General features: G+C 32.9%; 5 protein-coding genes across 10 annotated transcripts; 3 read left to right on the forward strand and 2 right to left on the reverse strand.

Annotated features, from left to right (window-relative positions):
• Positions 1-1966: 1966 nt before the first annotated feature.
• Positions 1967-4627, forward strand: LOC116351711 (interferon-related developmental regulator 1). 6 transcript variants are annotated; one of them, XM_031783846.1, is made up of 5 exons: positions 1967-2081; positions 2447-2587; positions 2829-3522; positions 3843-4086; positions 4296-4627. In XM_031783846.1, exons 2-5 carry the CDS (start codon positions 2557-2559, stop codon positions 4596-4598), a joined length of 1272 nt encoding a protein of 423 aa, XP_031639706.1. In that variant the 5' UTR covers positions 1967-2081; positions 2447-2556; the 3' UTR covers positions 4599-4627. The 6 variants fall into 6 exon arrangements, with proteins under 6 accessions (XP_031639706.1, XP_031639705.1, XP_031639710.1 ...); XM_031783845.1 differs by having other exon boundaries at positions 2452-2587; XM_031783850.1 differs by having other exon boundaries at positions 2010-2119; positions 2452-2587.
• Positions 4628-9029: 4402 nt separating this feature from the next.
• Positions 9030-10887, reverse strand: LOC116351710 (RNA-binding protein with serine-rich domain 1). The gene is made up of 5 exons (XM_031783844.1): positions 10738-10887; positions 10559-10681; positions 10225-10376; positions 9897-10139; positions 9030-9819 (listed from the first exon to the last, which is right to left on the reverse strand). Coding segments are annotated over exons 1-5 (867 nt in total). The 5' UTR covers positions 10740-10887; the 3' UTR covers positions 9030-9472.
• A 340-nt stretch (positions 10888-11227) lies between these two features.
• Positions 11228-12338, forward strand: LOC116351709 (syntaxin-18). The gene is made up of 2 exons (XM_031783843.1): positions 11228-12033; positions 12110-12338. The coding sequence occupies exons 1-2, from the start codon at positions 11278-11280 to the stop codon at positions 12296-12298; spliced, it is 945 nt and encodes a 314-aa protein (XP_031639703.1). The 5' UTR covers positions 11228-11277; the 3' UTR covers positions 12299-12338.
• A 3597-nt stretch (positions 12339-15935) lies between these two features.
• LOC116351707 (mitochondrial import inner membrane translocase subunit Tim23) lies at positions 15936-17167 on the forward strand. Its single transcript, XM_031783841.1, has 4 exons — positions 15936-16082; positions 16141-16328; positions 16405-16496; positions 16578-17167. The coding sequence occupies exons 1-4, from the start codon at positions 16037-16039 to the stop codon at positions 16855-16857; spliced, it is 606 nt and encodes a 201-aa protein (XP_031639701.1). The 5' UTR covers positions 15936-16036; the 3' UTR covers positions 16858-17167.
• LOC116351708 lies at positions 16898-17828 on the reverse strand (the record flags this gene model as incomplete). Its single annotated transcript, XM_031783842.1, has 4 exons — positions 16898-17155; positions 17228-17276; positions 17343-17554; positions 17638-17828. Coding segments are annotated over 4 exons (624 nt in total), but the record flags the coding sequence as incomplete, so codon positions are not given.
• Positions 17829-18717: the final 889 nt, after the last annotated feature.

The raw sequence follows: 18717 nt of genomic DNA on the forward strand, positions 1-18717 counted from the left end.
TCCTCCGTGATATTTGTATCGCAAAACTAACGTCTTATTCGGCTTTCTCGTACCCAAAAACCCCTATTTCATATTTTTGAGTGTTTAAAAATACATTAAATATCACTTTTGGGGGAAAAATTGAATTTTTCCCATGGATGGCCATGGGCATCACACCAGACATGACACTTCACTGTATCAACAGCACCCCCAATCATCCTGTGAAGTCAGATTTTGAATTACTTTTCTTGTTTGAAAGTTATCGTGTTAACAAACTTTTGCGTACAGCGTACAGGGTACGCACATACATTCGGACATCAAAAAAACGCTAGATTCGTGTTCTCTGGCCCCAAAAACACCCAGAAAACACATTTTTGATGGGTGTTAATTTTTCGAACTATTCCAATACTTTACCTTACACACTAGGTGTGTGCGGAAAAGTAAAATCACAAAAAAATTGAATTTTTGTATGGGAGCCATGCTTTTACGCTACCGTAATGACTTGAAACTGCACAGACTATTTTTTACACAAATAAAGAGGCTCACGTACGCAAGCTGACTTTTCCGCATGGAACCGAAATTTTGGGAATAAACTGATATCATGGTCTTTGTATGGTTGCAGTAAATTAAATTACCGTGAAAACTTGTGAATATTATTTTCTTATCAAAATAAATAATCACACCAAGTTTAAAGAAATTTCAATCCAAAAAATAGCCTGTTCAAAGTTTCAGATCATTACGGTACCACAAAGGCAAGTCTTTCATACAAAAATGAAACTTTTTGTGGATTTTTGTATGAAAAGTGTGTGAAAAATTGATTGCATCTTAAAACTAACATCAGATTCGGGTTTCTCGTGCCAAAAAACCCCCACTACACATTCATTCAGCGTTCAAATTGAAAGAATATCATTTTAAGGCATTTTTCTCATAAGTGCCTCTTCAGAGTCTAAGTTTTACACCGATCAATCAATGTCGTTGAAAATTTGACCAGATTTATTCCTCGTAGTGCCCAATCATCCCGTGAAGTCACATTTTGAATTTCATGTCTGAGCACGAAACCATCGTGTCACCAAAATGGTTGAGAAATGATCAAAAATGTATAGATGTGGGATTGTGGGTACTCCATTCGGACCAAAAAAAATTACACCGGTCAACAGATATTGCTCAAAAACTAATCAGCACGTCTCCTAGTAGTCCCAAATCATCCTGCAAAGTCAGAATTTGAATTGAGTTTTTGGAAGAGGATTTATCGTGTTAACAAATTTTGGCAACACGCCACAGGACACAGGACACAGGACACAGGACACATCACACACAGCGACGCACATTAATATGCCCCAAAATCATCTCTAATCGTGTTTTCCACATTAATTATGCATAGAAAACATGTTTTGGGATGACTCTAATTTTTTGGCCTAATACAATACCTTCCCTACACTAGGTGTGCGGAAAAGTAAAAAATAACATTCTGAAAGTTCTCCAAACTTTTCGAATGTTATTTTTTTGTGAAAAAAATAATCTGTGCAAAGTTTCACGTGCTTACGATACCATACAGGCATGATTCCCATACAAAAATCCATTTTGTTTTACTTTTGTATGAAAAGTGTTTCAAAAATAATGTTTATGGCAAAATTAACGCCAGATATATTTTTTTATAGTATTTTATAGAAAATAGAATTCTTTCAAATGTCGTACATATAGGTTCATCATGAAAACTACAGTTATGTTCTCTTGCTGATTATCGAATAAACAAACAGTGTAGAAACGTTTTATCTTAACCTTGTATTTTTCATCCAAGAACGTGAACATTTGTAAGGTTCAGCATAAAACATGAAATGCAGATAACTTCACACTTTGATACCACATGTCATGAAAAGCACATGATTTGGTGATTTTCTCACATGAAAAGGGGAACATACATATACTTTTTCATAAATACATATAAATGACAACAGTGCTAACACATGATAGTGTGCATTGCAAATGGCGTGAAATTTCTGATGTTAAGCAATAAAATCAACATTATTAGTTCTGTATTTCACAACAAAAAAAGATTTAGGCGTTTTATCATGTGACTTCTTGTGTCATTTCACGAAAATTTAGTAAAGGAATAATTTAAATAAATGCTTAACTTAAAATTGTTTGTGAAATAATTTATTTTTTTAGTCTTAAAAGTTTTTATTTCAAACAAAATTATAAAGAAACATTAAAATCTTTGAATCATGAATGAAAAGTGTTCATTTGAGTAATAACAAAAGTCAAGGTCACAGATTTGAATTGGTTTTTTACTGAAAATAAATTAGAGACATCCAATATTATTTGAAGTTATAGTTTACAATTATTTATGGTCAATTTTTATTAGAACACGAAAAAAAATTAAACTAAACAATTTTCCGAACAAACTTGTGTTGATAGATTCGACAACCAACTGAACCAATAATTTGTTTTATTTTTTTTATTTATTAAGTACAGATTGTGACTTGTGAAATTGACATTTTGTATAAGAACTGTAATATACTTTGAACGCTGAGAATAAAATTAAACCAACAAATTTTTGGGGACTATATCCGATTCAAGATGTCCAAGAACAAAACAAAGAAAGGAAAAGGTATTTTTTTAATTAAAAAACAAACTGGCGAAAAATTTAGTTAGAAGTGTGGAATGCAAAACTTTCACATGTCATATATTTTTTAAGTCAGAATATGTTGAGACCAAGAAAAAAGTAACTCTTTAAATTTTTCAGATTTCGTGACACATTAACGCAAAAAAATACACATTTTTATTCTTTAATCATATTTACTTATTAATTTATTATTTATTCTTGATTTTTTTTTGTGCTTTTTACGCAGCCCGTGTAAACGTTGATTTACATTCAGATTCTGATTCAGTAAATGATATGGCAAGCGTATATTCTTGTGGATCATTAGAAGATGATAACAATGGAGACGATACACACCTGTTATCTGCTAGCGAAAAATACGAAGAAAAATTACTACAAGCAATTGAAAGCGCCACAGAGAAATCCACTCAAACACGTATACAAGCGCTCAAGATTATTATTGAAATACTTCAACACCGTCACATTGCTGATTTTCTGGAAGATCGAAAATTTACTATTATGGATATTGTGGAAAAATCATTGCGACGTGGAAAAGGACTTGAACAAGATATGGCAACACGACTGGCAACTCTTTTGGCAATACAGCTTGGTGGTGGTGATTCAATATCTTCAACGTTATGTCAAATTCTGACATCTATACTACAAAATCCAACTTCATCATATTCTGTTAGAGCAATATCTTGTACAGCTATAGCAATGTTACACTTTTTAAATAGTGATAATATTGGAGATATTGTAGGAACAATGCAACAATTTGAGCAGATTTTTGCTGGAAGTTACTTGAAAGGTGATCAAACGGCACCAACAGTTAGTGAAGATGTAGCTCAACTTCATGTTTCTGCTTTAAGCGGTTATGGATTATTAGCTACTCTAATCCCGGCAGGAGATTTCTGTTCATATGTAACAAACGGCTCTGTTTTATCGTAAGTTTTATTTTTTTAGATATATTTTTAGTTTTTAGAAAATGAGTCTTTTTAAATAAAATAATTTTACTTTTTGAGGACTATAAGACATAAACGAATAGGAATGCGTTAGTTCATTAAAAACACTTTTTTGTCTTATAAATATTTATTGTCTTTTAACTAGAGTTAAAATTCTACAACTGATGATGACGCATTGAGCGTCGAAACAATGTTTCTGTAAAAAGACAATAAACATTTATAAGACAAAAAAGTGTTTTTAATAAACTTACGAGTCTTTTTAAGTTTATATAAGCTAACAGGTAATATTCCTCTATTTATAGGTCCATAAAGAATTTAATTGGCTTACTCCAATCACCTCATGTTGACGTCCGTATGACTTGTGGAGAGATTATTGCAATTATTTTGGAATGTGGTCGCGTCTACGATGAAGAGTTTATGTGTGCTTACGTACCCGATTTAATTGAATTGACGAGTGAACTAGCAAAAGATTCACAAAAATTCAGAGCTAAAAAAGAACGCAAAGCACAACGGGCATCATTTCGTGATGTTTTACGTTATTTGGAAGTAAGTTTCAAGTTAATATTTTTTGAAAAAATAAGTGAAGAAAACTTCTTATACAAATTTAAAAGAAATTTTGAGATTTTTGTATCAGAATAAGAAGTTTTCTTCACTTATTTTTTCATTTGATAAACTGATACAGTATGCTCAACAACAACAATAATTTAATATTTTTTTCCAAAAAAAAAACCGATAAAAATGATTTCTTTTTGAAGGAGAATATAACACCAGAGATTCAAATTCGATTCGGCAAAGAAACACTTGATTTATGTACATGGTCCATAGCAATACAATATGAAAAATTATGTGATGTAATAGGTCCTGGGATTACAACACATTTAACTGAAAACGAATTTCTGCGTGATATTCTACAGCTCGGCTCAAAAGTGGTTGATACAAAGAGTATGACTGTTAAACAATCAAAGTTGGAAAGACATTTGATAAATGCAGCTTCATTCAAAGCACGTACTTTATCACTGAAGAAAAATCGAGATAAACGATCAGCAGTCTTCAATTAAATTATTAAACATAAAAAGTTTATTGAAAATATTTGGTTAATAAATATGTTTTTTTTTTTAAATAAATTATCATAAATATTATGCCAACAATGTTTGAAATTTTAGAACAATCCAATCATACAATTTTTTTAGCGATTTCATCCTCAAGCGAAGTAAGCTCCTCCAAATCTGTACCCGTTGCTCTCCCCTGGATGAATCCATGTTAACTGTCATCGATGACGTTTGTTAAATAGTTATTTATGTGACTCGGTATATTTGAATGAAGTATTTTTGAAACTATGCATTGCAATGCGACTCCACTATAATTCTCGACTTTGTTTCTGTTGCTATTTTTGGCAATATCTGTAGTATGCTGTTTGATTGAAGTTACTCTTTTTTTACTGTAGTGATGTAAGGCAGTTTTACTTTTCCACACACACCTAGTGTGTAAGGGGAAAGTATTGCAATGGGTCAAAATGTACGACACCTCAAAAACATGTTTTCTGGACGTTTCTGAGGTCAGAGAACCCCATGTTGTTTTGAGCATGGTTGTTGTGGGTCTGTTCCACGTCGTACGTCGTACGTTGTCCTCTGTACGCCAAATTTGTCCATCGATTATCACACCACCCAGGAAAGTTATTTAAAATCTGACTGTACAGGATGATTGGGGGTCACGAGGAATAGAAATCATTAGATTTTGAGCGACTTTGGTTGATGGAAAAAAATTTCATGTCTGGAGTGATACCTATGAAAAAGAATCCAATTTTCGTCCAAAAGTCAAACTTTATGTAGACTTAAACACTCAAAAATAAGTACTGGTCTTTTTTTTGCACGATAAAATCGAATCCGAGGTTAATTTTGAGATACAATTAAGTTTTAATAATAATAATAACTGCACCGAACAGCGTTCCTTCGCCTTGGTGGTTTATTCAAAATAATTTTAAATAAATAATTTAATAACAATTTAATTCTTACATTAAGCAGTTTTGAAAGAGATAAACAATAATTATTTATATTACAAATTATTTCATTTATGTTTTAAATTCATCGATTTTGTTTTAAATATTTTTCAATTCTCAGTTTTACTGTAATCAATTAAATTAGTATCACTGTTTGGATTTTTTTTTGTATAATAATCATTGAATGTTGCTAACATATAATTAATTGGTTCAAACTTTGTGTAATCACTCTTTCTAATTGGTATATCAAATAGCGGTGTGGCTCTGGTATTATGCGCCGAATCGTAATATTTCAATCGTTGACTTCATATCTCCATGGATAATTTTGAAATTTAATTTAAATTTTTTAATTTTTTTAACAGAGTTTCTTTGAAAAAATCGCGAAAAATTTAATTTTTGTATGGGAGCCATGCTTTTACGCTACCGTAATGACGTGAAACTTTGCACAGACTATTTTTCACACAAAAAAAATAACATTCTGAAAGTTTGATGAGATTTCAATCAAAATTAGGGGTACCTCCCATACAAAATTTTCATTTTGTGAAAAAAATAATCTGTGCAAAGATGAGAAACGACAACGGGTATTGATTCTATCATAAAGGGTGACTTTAATGATCCAATTCGAACGTATATGAACTAACGTACTCTGATACCGACAAGTCGATTCATACAACGGTAACCAATATAAGCGACAACGACAACGACAACGATCATAACAACAAATATGAGGGGTGATTTTACGATCTAATACGAACACGCAACACCGAGCGTCCTTCAAAACCAATAAGTCAATTCACTTAACGATAACCAGTATATACGAGACACGACAACTCATATTGAATTTATTATGAAGGGTGATTTAACGACTTAACGCTAACGCGCATCACCAAGCATTCTCTGAGGCCGACTCTTGTAACGGTAATCAATGCATGCGACAACGACAACGATCATCGCATTATTATAAGGGGTGACTTTAACGACCTAAGACGAACGCGCATAAGCGAACGTTTCTAAATACCAATAAGCGGAGTTTCATAACGTATGCGACAACGACAACGGACGAAGCATTTATTAAAAGGGGTGACTTTAACGACCCAGGACGAACGCGCATAAGCGAACGTTTCTAAATGACAATAAGTGGATCATCATAACGGTAATCAATGTATGCGACAACGACAACGAACGTAACATTAACTATAAGGGGTGATTTAACAACCTCATGCTAACGCTCATAAACGAGCATTCATTGGTATCAACAAGTATGTTGAGCAACGTTATAACAGTTATTAGGGGTAACCATATACTGAAGGTATGTATGTGTTGCTCAATTCGTATAAATCCATTATGGCGGATATAAAGGGGAATTACATATGAATATGAGCGCACAAGTGAATCATGTGGAGCAGATGGATCCGACCTGGTCCAAAGTGTTCTAGAAGTTGGGAAATCATATGGTATTGAATCATTTGCTTCATCTCATACAATATTATAAGTGTAGATATATAAAAGAGCTGGAAGTGAATCTTGTGGAGTAGGTGGATCCGACCTGGTCCAAAGTGTTCTGGAAGTTGAGTCCTCGTTATTTTGGCAATTTCGTTATTTTTGCGATTTTCCCATCGGAAAAGAGAGAAAAATCGATTGATAGTTTTTTGCTTTAATATTCAGAAATATTCATGTCATATTCACCTGAATATTGGGGTTCTTGGAACTACCAAGGGTCATATCTAGTCCCATATCAATCTGGGGAACTTTTTTTTTGTCTTGGACCCATCTACCACATACAGTATCTTGAAGCAAATATTTTTCCAAACCCGTGGATTTTTACTGGTAACAGATTATAAATTGCGTCACTTTTCATATAAAATGTATGGGGGTCTGGCCAGAACCATACGCACAACGAAGGTATACGGAATGTGTCGCACAACAAATGAGATTTCTTTTTCATCTGCTTTGTTTTAAATATTTTTCAATGCTCAGTTTAACTGCCGATAAATTTACTTCTAAATCAATTAAATTACTACATGGATCAATAAGTCTTTAGAATCGGACACTAGATGGCGACACAAGTAAATATCCATCTCATTTTTAGAAAGGGCCATCCTTCAAACCTCCAAATATGAAATTTGAGCCAAATCCGTTTACTGACTCAGAAGTTACAACTCTTGAAACAGACCAACCTCCAGGTTTTTGTTGAAATGCAAAAAAACAAAAATTCATTTATTGAACAACTATAAATTTTCATTTGTTATGCCCATCAGTGAAACCAAAACTGAGCTTGCTGGTATTTCTTGGACTCTCAACAATCGATTGGGGCCATTTAGAAGTAGTCTATTGAATTTACATGTGGTCGTACAGACGGGGAAAATGGACGCCTCGAAATGGCAGTTTTTGAAGAGATGTTTGAATGAATCCAATATATCTCCATGAAAGTGTGCACTATTCGCGTGAATAATCTAGAGTAGATCCCAAGAATTCCGTAGAATAGTTTTGGAAAAGTATTGCTCCAACATTTGGGTAAAAAAAATTCACTCATTCTGAGTTTATGTATTTGCCCGAAGTGAAATCAAGTTTCAACTTTCTAGCGATGTCGCAAGGATTTTTTGCATTAATCAAGTTGGTATTTTTATTGATTGTTAACTGATGATGTCTCATTGAACCCATAAAGTGCATTATGAGACAATGGATCATCTCGACCGTCACCAAATATTGACATAACCCCAAAAGGTCAAAAAATCACATTTTTGGTTGTAGCTCGTATTCTTTGGAAGTGCATTGTTCCAAATATTGCTTTATAATCTTGAATGGGACGAAGCAATGCCAAAAGAATAATCCATGTCATTTTTGAACTTTTTGAATCAAGGAAATACTGTTTTTATTGAGAAAATATACACTTCAGTAATGTGACCAAAAATCATCTCGGGAGCCATACAAATGATGGCAATATTTCACGAAGTAGAAAACGTATGAATTTCATATTTCTGGTGTGGACTGGTGGGACCTTTATCTATCCTCTGGTGCAGAAATAGTTTTAACATTCAGTCCACTCCTTGAGATAAAGAGATGAAATGGAGAATTTGGACCCATTTTGAGGCTATGTTCGATTAAGTGCTGTAACTTCTGAGTCAGTGAACGGATTTGGCTCAAATTTCATATTTGGAGGTTTGAAGGATGGCTCTTTCTAAAAATGAGATGGATATTTACTTGTGTCGCCATCTAGTGTCCGATTCTAAAGACTTATTGATCCATGTAGTAGTATAACAGTTTGTATCACTGTATATCTTTTGTATAATAATCATTGAATGTAGTAAGCGTATAATTAATTGGCTCAAATGTTGTCTAATCTCTCCTTCTAATAGGTATATCGAAAAGCGTTGAACGGGTAACCGAAGTAATCAGTGTAAAATGAAGACCCTGAAAAAAAATTGAAATCATATTTTCTAAAGAAAAAAACATATAAAAAAGTCATATAAGTTCAAATGTAAAAATTAAGATAGTCAGAAATAAGAAGTGCTGATTTATTTATTCATTGTATGTTCTAAAAATCAAAAGTTACAAGAATTTGATGGGCGAAATTTTCATCATCGGAATCATTTTTCATCAAAATAATGTAAAAACATACAGACAGACCAAAATGAATGTTTATTGAATATTGTTGCCGTGAAAAAATAACTGTCGTTTTGTTCCAAATAATAGCTGAAAATGATTTTTTTTTTTCATATGTTGTAAGAACAAAACTACTTGTTTAAATATTATTTGGAAGAAAAGAGAGATATACAGTGACATCATTTTTGATTTATCTTACCATTGGATATATTTCGAAAAAAAATGTAAATGGTCTAAAATATTTTTATTCTTTTTCGCTTCTGTTATCTGTAGATCTAATACCAAAAGTTCAATTTGAAAGTGTTAACATTTTTTGAAGCAAGTCAGATTATATCAACGGGAGCTATCCGAACTATTAGATCTACGACGACGACGAACTGGAGAACGAGATCGACGCCTCGAATTTCTTCTTCGTGGTGGTGATCGACCTCCTCTTCGGAATCTTTGTGGCGATCTTCTCCATACACGTCTCATCGGAGACATACGTCGCATTGGCTGCGGTCTTGGTTTGGGCATTAGTATCGGAGCTACTGTAACTTCTTGTCCATCGATCTGACCACCATCCATATGTTTCATTGCATTTTCAGCATCTTCGGAGTTGGTATATTCAACGTAAGCAAACCCACGGCCATGTTTTTGATGAAAACGGTCAAGAGGGAATTCTATGAACTTGATGGTTCCTACATGTTTAATGAAATATTATTGAAATCTTGTTTTGAGCATATATGGCTGAAGAAAAATAATCAATATTACATACCGTAATTACTAAAGATTTCATGAACATGATCTTTTGTAACATTGCGTGTAAGACGTCCCAAATGGATGCGTGGACCAATTTTAGTTGTTTTGGGTGTTTGTGATCGCTCGCGTTTCTTTCGAAGTGATCTCGATCGGGAACGGCTGCGGGAATGAGATGAACGTGAAGCCGATTGATCCTTCTGCTTTTTTGGATCTCTATCCACACTTTTACGTGCTTTAGATCTTGCTCTATCTTTAGAACCTGATTTCCATAACATATGAAATAATTATACTTTCAGATGCTTCTAATAATTAATATGAAAGAATAAAAAGAGTTTTTAAATTACCAGCGCTTCGTTCAGAACCACTACGACTTCGATTGGATGTTACTCGCTTATCACGATGATCGCTTGATGACGACGAGGAACTTGAACTTGATGAAGATGATGAGCTTGTGGAGCTTGAACGAGACCCAGATGATGAGCTACTATCCGAAGAGCTAAATAACGAAATATTTTTTTAAATTTTAAACAATTTTAGCATAATTTGAAAAATCATATATCTAATTTATTTTGCTACAAAAAGATACCAAAAATTAAAAGACACTAAGAAATAAATATGCATATAATTTTATAAAAGCGTCAGTTTTTAAATTATATCGGATATTCGCATTCAATTTACCTTCCACTGCTGCTTGATACTGATCCACGGCGTTTAGTGTCTCGATTACGTGCACTATTGCGAGATCTGTCTTTTTCTTTCGATTTCACAGATGATGGTGATTCCGACCGGATTCGATTAGCCCTTAAAATAAAATGAAATGAAATTATTGATTTTTCAATCTTAAATTGGAATCTTACATTTTTTTCTCTTTTTACTTTTAATAACAAAATTTGAATATTATTTTGAAGATAAGAGAAATTGAGAACGGATAATAAAATAACTTTCGTTGGCAAAAAACACAAATTTATCAGACGCTTTTTCAGAGCGTCGTGACATTTTTTGTAATGGCCGGTTTTTCAATGACATGTATATGTATTTGTTACATGTTGGTGTGTATATTTCGTACTCTGCATATTTTTCCCGAAATGTCATCGAAGACATTTGATTATCTGCCCGAATTTTGTATTTTAAATAATTTGATTCTAATTATAATACATATTAGGAAAATATAGAAATAACATTCATTTCAAATGATAAAGTATCTAATATTCATGTTTGTGGCATATTGAATTATTTTATATTCACTATTTGGACATAATCAATATATACAATTTTTTACACATCACACATTTTTTTTTTCTATAGTTAAGTACTTGTTTGACATTTGTATACGTTTCATCTGTAAAAACACTGTTTCGTAGATTATTTTTAAATTTTATTTCGATTAGGATTTTGGAATGGATTTAACTCAATTATTCAAAGCTAGTGTAAAAACTGTTCGTTTACGTAATAAAACTGCGGTGTTTGCTGATAAAACACGAATATTGAAAGTTAAAGCTAGAGATGAGTTTTCAATTAAAGCGAATGACATTCGATATCAAATAACTCAACTTCGAGATCTTTTAGTTGAAAATCGAGCAGCTTACATGCGATTTGGTTTTCATCTCAAATCTTCAATTCAAATGACAGACGATGAAAGGAATATTATCGATAAAGAATCTGAAAAAATCATTATACTTTGTAATCAATATTTAAGCGATTTAAAAGTTTCGTGCCTTAAAGAGAGAGCCTATTACAAACAACAGGTACTCACACATCAGTTAGCGATACTTGATATTTTAGCTAACTATCTGCGAGATGTATTTAATATGCACAATAAACAGAAAGAAAACCGCATACAACATGAACTGGAAACATACAGATTACTGAAGTTAGAATCAAATACCAGTTCCGATGGCGCTTGTATAAAAAGGGATGTTTTGTTGGATAATAGAAATCAAAACACAAGTCAATCAAATGATGTTGCAATAGATGAAGATCAATCAGACAAATTTAACATTGACTATGATAATATGACCTCTGATGATATACAATTGCTCGAATCAGAGAATACGCAACTGCTGAATGATCTAAAAGGTCTTTCAGACGAAGTGGATCAAATTGAAAAGAATGTTTTTGGAATAGCCAGGTTACAAGAAATTTTCACAGAAAAGGTAAACAAATTGTTTTCTTTAAATTTGTTTTCTATTTATCTAAAATTTATTTTTAAAAAAAATTGTTCACTTCCAGGTTACCGTACAAAAGTATGATATTGAAAGAATTGGCAATGTTGTAATAGGTGCTACGGAAAATATAAAGGATGCAAATGAACAAATAAAGCAAGCTATTCAACGTAATGCCGGACTTCGAGTTTGGGTGTTATTCTTCCTGATTGTAATGTCATTTACTTTACTGTTCTTAGATTGGTATAATGATTGAATAATAAAACCGTTTTTAGCAACAATTCATTTCGATTAAATTTCCTTTGCCAATTTTTTCAAAAATAATAATAATAATTATTATTATAATCGATAAGAGCAACGTTTCTTCGCCTTGGTGGTTTAATTAAAATAATTTTAATAAATACAATATAATTAGATTCTTACATCAAGTAGTTTTGAAAGAGATAAATAATAATATTATATAATAACAATTAATTTTATTTATGTTTTCAATATCATCTATTTTGTTTTTTAAACTTTTAATAATAAACTTTATTTAATTCTCAGTTTTACTGTTGATAAAGAAGCGATAAAATTACTGCCCAAAATGATAAAAAAATAAAATTCACGTATAGTTGGCGCTACATTCTATGTAATAAGCGTATACTTTCCACTTAGTCCGTTGCAACGGAAAACATGTTTGCATAGAATGCAGCGCCAACTATATGCGAATTTTATTTTTTATCGTTTTAGTTATTGCCTATGTTTTTCTTATGGCTTCTTTACTTCTAAATAAATTAAATAAATATCGTCTCTCTTCAAGCGATATCATTTGTAGGAATAGCAGTCTTTGTTTTTATTCCGTAAGCCTGTAACTGTTCCAGTTCATTCTCTTTAGCGATTCATTTGCACAACAAGCAACGCTCCCAAGTCACTTATTACAAAGACTCTTTCAATTTGAATGCCACTTATCAGGAGCGTATCCTAGGGGTCCAAACCCCTCTATCATCTCAAGAAAAAAATGATTTTTTTTATTTTGTGAAGAAACTCCAAAACCGTGAAACAAAATTTTACTCGCTTTGCTCGCACCATCTTTATTCCTACTACTTTCCCTAAATGTGTTGCCTCATACAAGCAGTTTTGAAAGATATAAATAATATTTAAATAATTTCATTTATATTTTCAATTCATCCAGTTTTCCTTTTCCGCACGCACCTAGTGTGGAATCGGTCGAAAAATTAACACCTTCAAAAAACATGTTTTCTGGGTGTTTTAGGGGTTAGGGAACACGAATCTAGCGTTTTTGCTATGTCCGAATGTATGTGCGTGGTACCCTGTACGCTGTACGCAAAAATTTGTTAACACGATAACTTTCAAACCAGAAAAGTAATTCAAAATCTGACTTCACAGGATGATTGGGGGTGCCGAGGAATAGAAACCTTAGCAAAGTTTCAGTTCATTACGATATCATACACTCACAGAAAACTCAGATGTTAAAATACCGCTTTACCCGCAAGGGCCGCAACACATTTCTTTGCGGTTAAAGCGGTTTTTTAACATGTGAAAAAAAAGCCTCATGTTAAAATGACGACAAAATGCCATTTTAGCATGGAGATATTTTGTCACATGTTAAAATTCCGTTTTACTCACAAAGAAATGTAAAATGGCATTTTACCATGTGAAGAAATAGCCTCATGTTAAAATGGCATTTTGCTTTGATTACTTTTAATTTTAACATCTGAGTTTTCTGAGAGTAGGCATGGCTTTCATACAAAAATCCATTTTTTTTGACATTTTTGTATGAAAAGTGTGTCGAAATATATTTGTATCTCAAAACTAACGTCATATTCGGTTTTCTCGTACCCAAAAACCCCCAATACATATTTTTGAGTGTTTAAGAATACATTAAATATCACTTTTGAAAGGAAAATTGTCGCTCAAAATCTAATGGTTTCTATTCCTGCGAAGTCAGATTTTGATTTTTTTTTCTTGTTTGAAAGTTTTCGTGTTAACAAATTTTTGCGTACAGCGTACAGCGTACAAGGTACGCACATACATCCGGACATCAAAAAAACGCTAGATTCGTGTTTCCTGGCCCCGAAAACACCCAGAAAACACATTTTTGATGGGTGTTAATTTTTCGACCGATTTCAATACATTACCTTACACACTAGGTGTGTGTGGAAAAGTAACAATTATTCCAATACATTTTTCTTGGATCTGATGTGAATTTTCCCAGAACTTCGTCTATAAATATAATAAATATTGGTTTTGTAGCGGTTCAATATAGTTTGAAGGCTCTTCGTGTTTCCTGCAAGTATTCACAAATGCGTACATCAATATACATCAAACATGCAACAAAACTTGAATCATTGAAGATCAATTTTATTTGGATATTATTCTTGCAAATTTTTTTGCACTGACATGTTTTCTATGCATATTTCATGTAGAAAAGACGATTGAAGATGATTTTGGGGCATATTAATGTGCGTCGCTGTGTGTGATGTGCCCTGTGTCCTGTGGCGCCAAAATTTGTTAACACGACAAATCTTCTTCCGAAAACTCAATTCAAATTCTGACTTTACAGGATGATTTGGGACTACTAGGAGACGTGCTGATTAGTTTTTGAGCAATAGTGGTTGACCGGTGTAATTTTTTTGGTCCGAATGGAGTACCCACATCCATACATTTTTTGATCATTTTTCAACCATTTTGGTGACACGATGGTTTCGTGCTCAGATATGAAATTCAAAATCTGACTTCACGGGATGATTGAGAAACTACGAAGAATAGACCTGGTCAAATTTTTAGCAACATTGATTGATCGGTGTAAAACTTAGACTTTAAAGAGGCCTTAATGAGAAAAATGCCTTAAAATGATATTCTTTCAATTTGAACGCTGAAAGAATGTGTAGTGGGGGGTTTTTTGGCACGAGAAACCCGAATCTGATGTTAGTTTTAAGATGCAATCAATTTTTTCACAGACTTTTCATAAAAAAATCCACAAAAAATTTCATTTGTATGAAAGACATGCCTTTGTGGTGCCGCAATGATGTGAAACTTTGAACAGGCTATTTTTTTGATTGAAATTTCTTTAAACTTGGTGTGATTATTTATTTTGATAAGAAAATAATATTCACAAGTTTTCACGGTAATTTAAGTTACATGCGGAAAAGTCAGCTTGCGTACGTAAGCCTCTTTATTTTGTTTATCGATAAATATAGCACCAATTGACAGCTGCTCCGTACCAGAAATATCGGTCGTTTCGTCTGCCATTATGCTTTCGGTAGCATATTTTTTAATGTCTGTTCTTCATTAACAGAATTAATCATTGTTATTAGTCGATAAAAGTCTAATTTTTTGTTCCAATATCGATATTTTTTTGAAGATTTGACCTTTCCTCAAAAGTGAAATCAACTCCGAATTTTTGTCTCTCGACGATTTCCCCTTGATTGTTCAATAGAGTGGTTCGATTTTGACATTTTTTCAAGAATCAAAAATCCTACCTCTATAATCTCTGTAGGAAGGTCATAAAAACATGACTATATCAACGAATTCGGCAAATTCTTATTTTCAGGAACCGATTCAGTACTACCGAATTATTTCGGTTTCACTCATATTCTTTATTTTTCTTTTTGAATGGAAAGTAGTGTGCATATGCGTAATTTTGGTATATTCATATACATAAAACGGTTATTTCTTACGACGCTATAAAAAAATAGATATCGATGGCTTTCAATCTGAAGATTATTTATGAAATTTAAATTTGAAAAATCTTATTATAATCATTATTATTTAATTATAATCATTATTAAAATATAATCACATACCATATTCGCGAATTCAAAATTTTAAAGTATACAAAATACTTAAATACTTCTTGTACGTACTTCTACTAGACTTGGGTTAAAGAAAGTTTGACAGACAAAACCACACTTATTGATAAAATAATTTTCATGCTTAATTTGTGAAATTGTGTATTCAAGCATTTTGTTAAATTAATTTAAATTCAACAATGAAAGAAGATTACTTGAGTCAACCACTTAATATTAAGTCCGGGGGTAAGCAAAAAAAAGTTATTAGGAAAATGAATGTATTTATCAAAAAAAAAATCTTTAGAAAAAAGTTCTACGGATCAATATGTTCGTCAACAGTCATCAGTTGCATCTTTCTCACCGTATCTCAACTACGATCCACGTGTATTTTCACAACAAACCCAGCCTGAATTTATTTTCCCGGAAGGTGCGGGAAAACAACAGCGCGGACGCTTTGAGTTAGCGTTTTCACAAATTGGTTCTGCAGTCATGGCAAGTTTCATTTAGAATTTTTATAAATAACAAAACAATTTCATCAAATAAAATATGAACACCATTGTGAAGATAGATTGGAGCTGGTTTAGGAGGCATGGTTGGACTATATAATGGTATTGCGGCAACTAGTATGGCAAATCAGTCCGGTAAATTAAGACGTACACAGTGAGTATTAGTCCAATTTAACTTTTTTTACGTGCGCATTGAATATCAGTACAATTCAAATTATACAACTTCTAACTGCAGGCTCCTAAACCATATTATGAAACAAGGTTCAGCAACTGGAAATTCATTGGGTTCAATTACTGTTATATATTCTGTGTTTGGAGTTCTTTTACAATTTGTACGTGGAAAAGATGATGAAACAAATACAGTGTTGGCTGGTACTTCAACTGGTCTTTTATATAAGTCCACAGCTGGTCTTAGGCGTTGTGCTGTTGGAGGAGCCATGGGATTGACAATTTCTGGGCTTTTTTGTGCATATTCAATAATGACATCAAATGGAAAGAATAAACAGTTCTTATAAAATCTAAACCTCATAAGATTTTATTGCAAATTCAGGATGGTGAAATGTAGTAAAAACGAAAAATCTTGTTCAATTTATTTCAAATTAAAGTTTCATTTTAGCGAATAAAAATGATATATAGTATAATTATTCTCTTAACCTATTTGTACTTCGTGCTTGCACTATGTTTATGAAAAAAACGGAACACCATAGAATAAATGTTCCAATAGATGATAGAATTCCTAAATTCAAACACCACGATGTATCAATACGATCGATTCTTCGTCTATCGAAGCTAACATCGGAAAATAAAAAGTCCCTGGTAATAGAATAAGTATATGTTTATTATTATAAATGTTTTCAAATAAAAAAAATGATTTGAAAATCTTACATAAAATCAAAAACAGCACTACAACTGATTCGACCTTGTACAGCAGCGACTAAAAAGAACAAAACATATTTATTCGAAATATGAAAATTGAGCTATGAAGGAATTATGGAAATACCTAAATTTCCTGTAGCATGCATATACTTGATTAATTCATTCCGATATTGACGGCAAGATGTCCACGCACCGTCTATGTAAACTATGGTAAATATCAATGAATAAAGAACAAAAAAGCCTGAAGTGAATGCAGCTGGAATCCAGTATCCAGAAGGTATTTCATCCTCCGTTGGTGATGATCGCGTAGTCGTCATAATGATCGTTTCACCTGATCTGAGAATTTATAAAATTCAAGAATTCATTGGGAAAGTGTACTTTTTAACTTAATCTCGAACAAAATAAAATAATATGCTTACCGTTGTCGTACAGAATGTCGACTACTTTTACGTGTACTATCTGTCATACAAATGCGCCACACATGATAACTTCCAAAAATAAGAGCTGTTATAATGGACAGAAATAATCCGAATGTGGCAAAATGACAATATGCTATGTGTCCACCAGTAAAGTAGGTAATTGTAGAGACACCTGAAAAAATTAAACAATATCGTCATTCACATACATAAATGTAATTTAAAAATTCAACTACCATGTACAGTATGTCTCATTATATAAAGCCATCGATTTTTCATATTAAAACTCACAAGTTGTACAAACTTATTTTATATAATTTTTATTTGACTTCTAAGCTACGACGCACACAATCAATATTTAATCCAGTCACTGTCATGCTCGATCACACGGGCACATCTATTTGGCATACTTTTGCTCAAATTTTCAGCATATTCGCGTCGAAAACCTTTCCACTGTCGTTGAATGAATGAACTGAACTGCTTCAAATTGCGGTGTGTTTTACCACGAAGCCTTGCCTTAATAATGGCCCAAACATTTTCGATCTGATTGCAATCGGGTGATTGTGGTGGCCAGTTCATTTGTTTAATGTCATTTTCCTCCTTCCAGCGGTGCTGAGACGACTTTTGTGTTTTGGATCGTTGTCTTTTAATAGAAGCCAATTCGAATTGCCGTTGCCATAGAACTTCTTGGCAGTGGGTAACAGTGTCGACGAATAAAGTTGGTTCATCCTCACAGCGTTTAGAATGCCCGTGAATATGGTCAACTTTCCAAAACCAGCTTCACAGAAGCAACCATAAACATGCACCCTTTTCAGATGCTTTACCGTGCGAACGACCACTCTCTTTTCGGCTCTAGACTAGGCATGGGTAGTGCTATTCACCAGCCAAAAGAATGACTCGTCAGTGTATATATTCTTCGATCCAATCTCTTGTTGAATTTTGGTTTGCCCAGTCAATGCGTTTTTCTTCTGGTTTTCTGTCAAAAGTGATTTCTTCACTGTACTGCGATAATGAACACCGGCAACATTCAATCTTATTTTGAGCGTGGTCTTCGAGACGTCTATTTTATGACGCCGTAGCCGT

Source organism: Contarinia nasturtii, unplaced genomic scaffold (assembly GCF_009176525.2).
Source record: "Contarinia nasturtii isolate CC-2019 unplaced genomic scaffold, AAFC_CNas_1.1 Cnas_scaffold_6106, whole genome shotgun sequence".
In the NCBI taxonomy this organism is placed as follows: Eukaryota; Metazoa; Arthropoda; class Insecta; order Diptera; family Cecidomyiidae; genus Contarinia; species Contarinia nasturtii.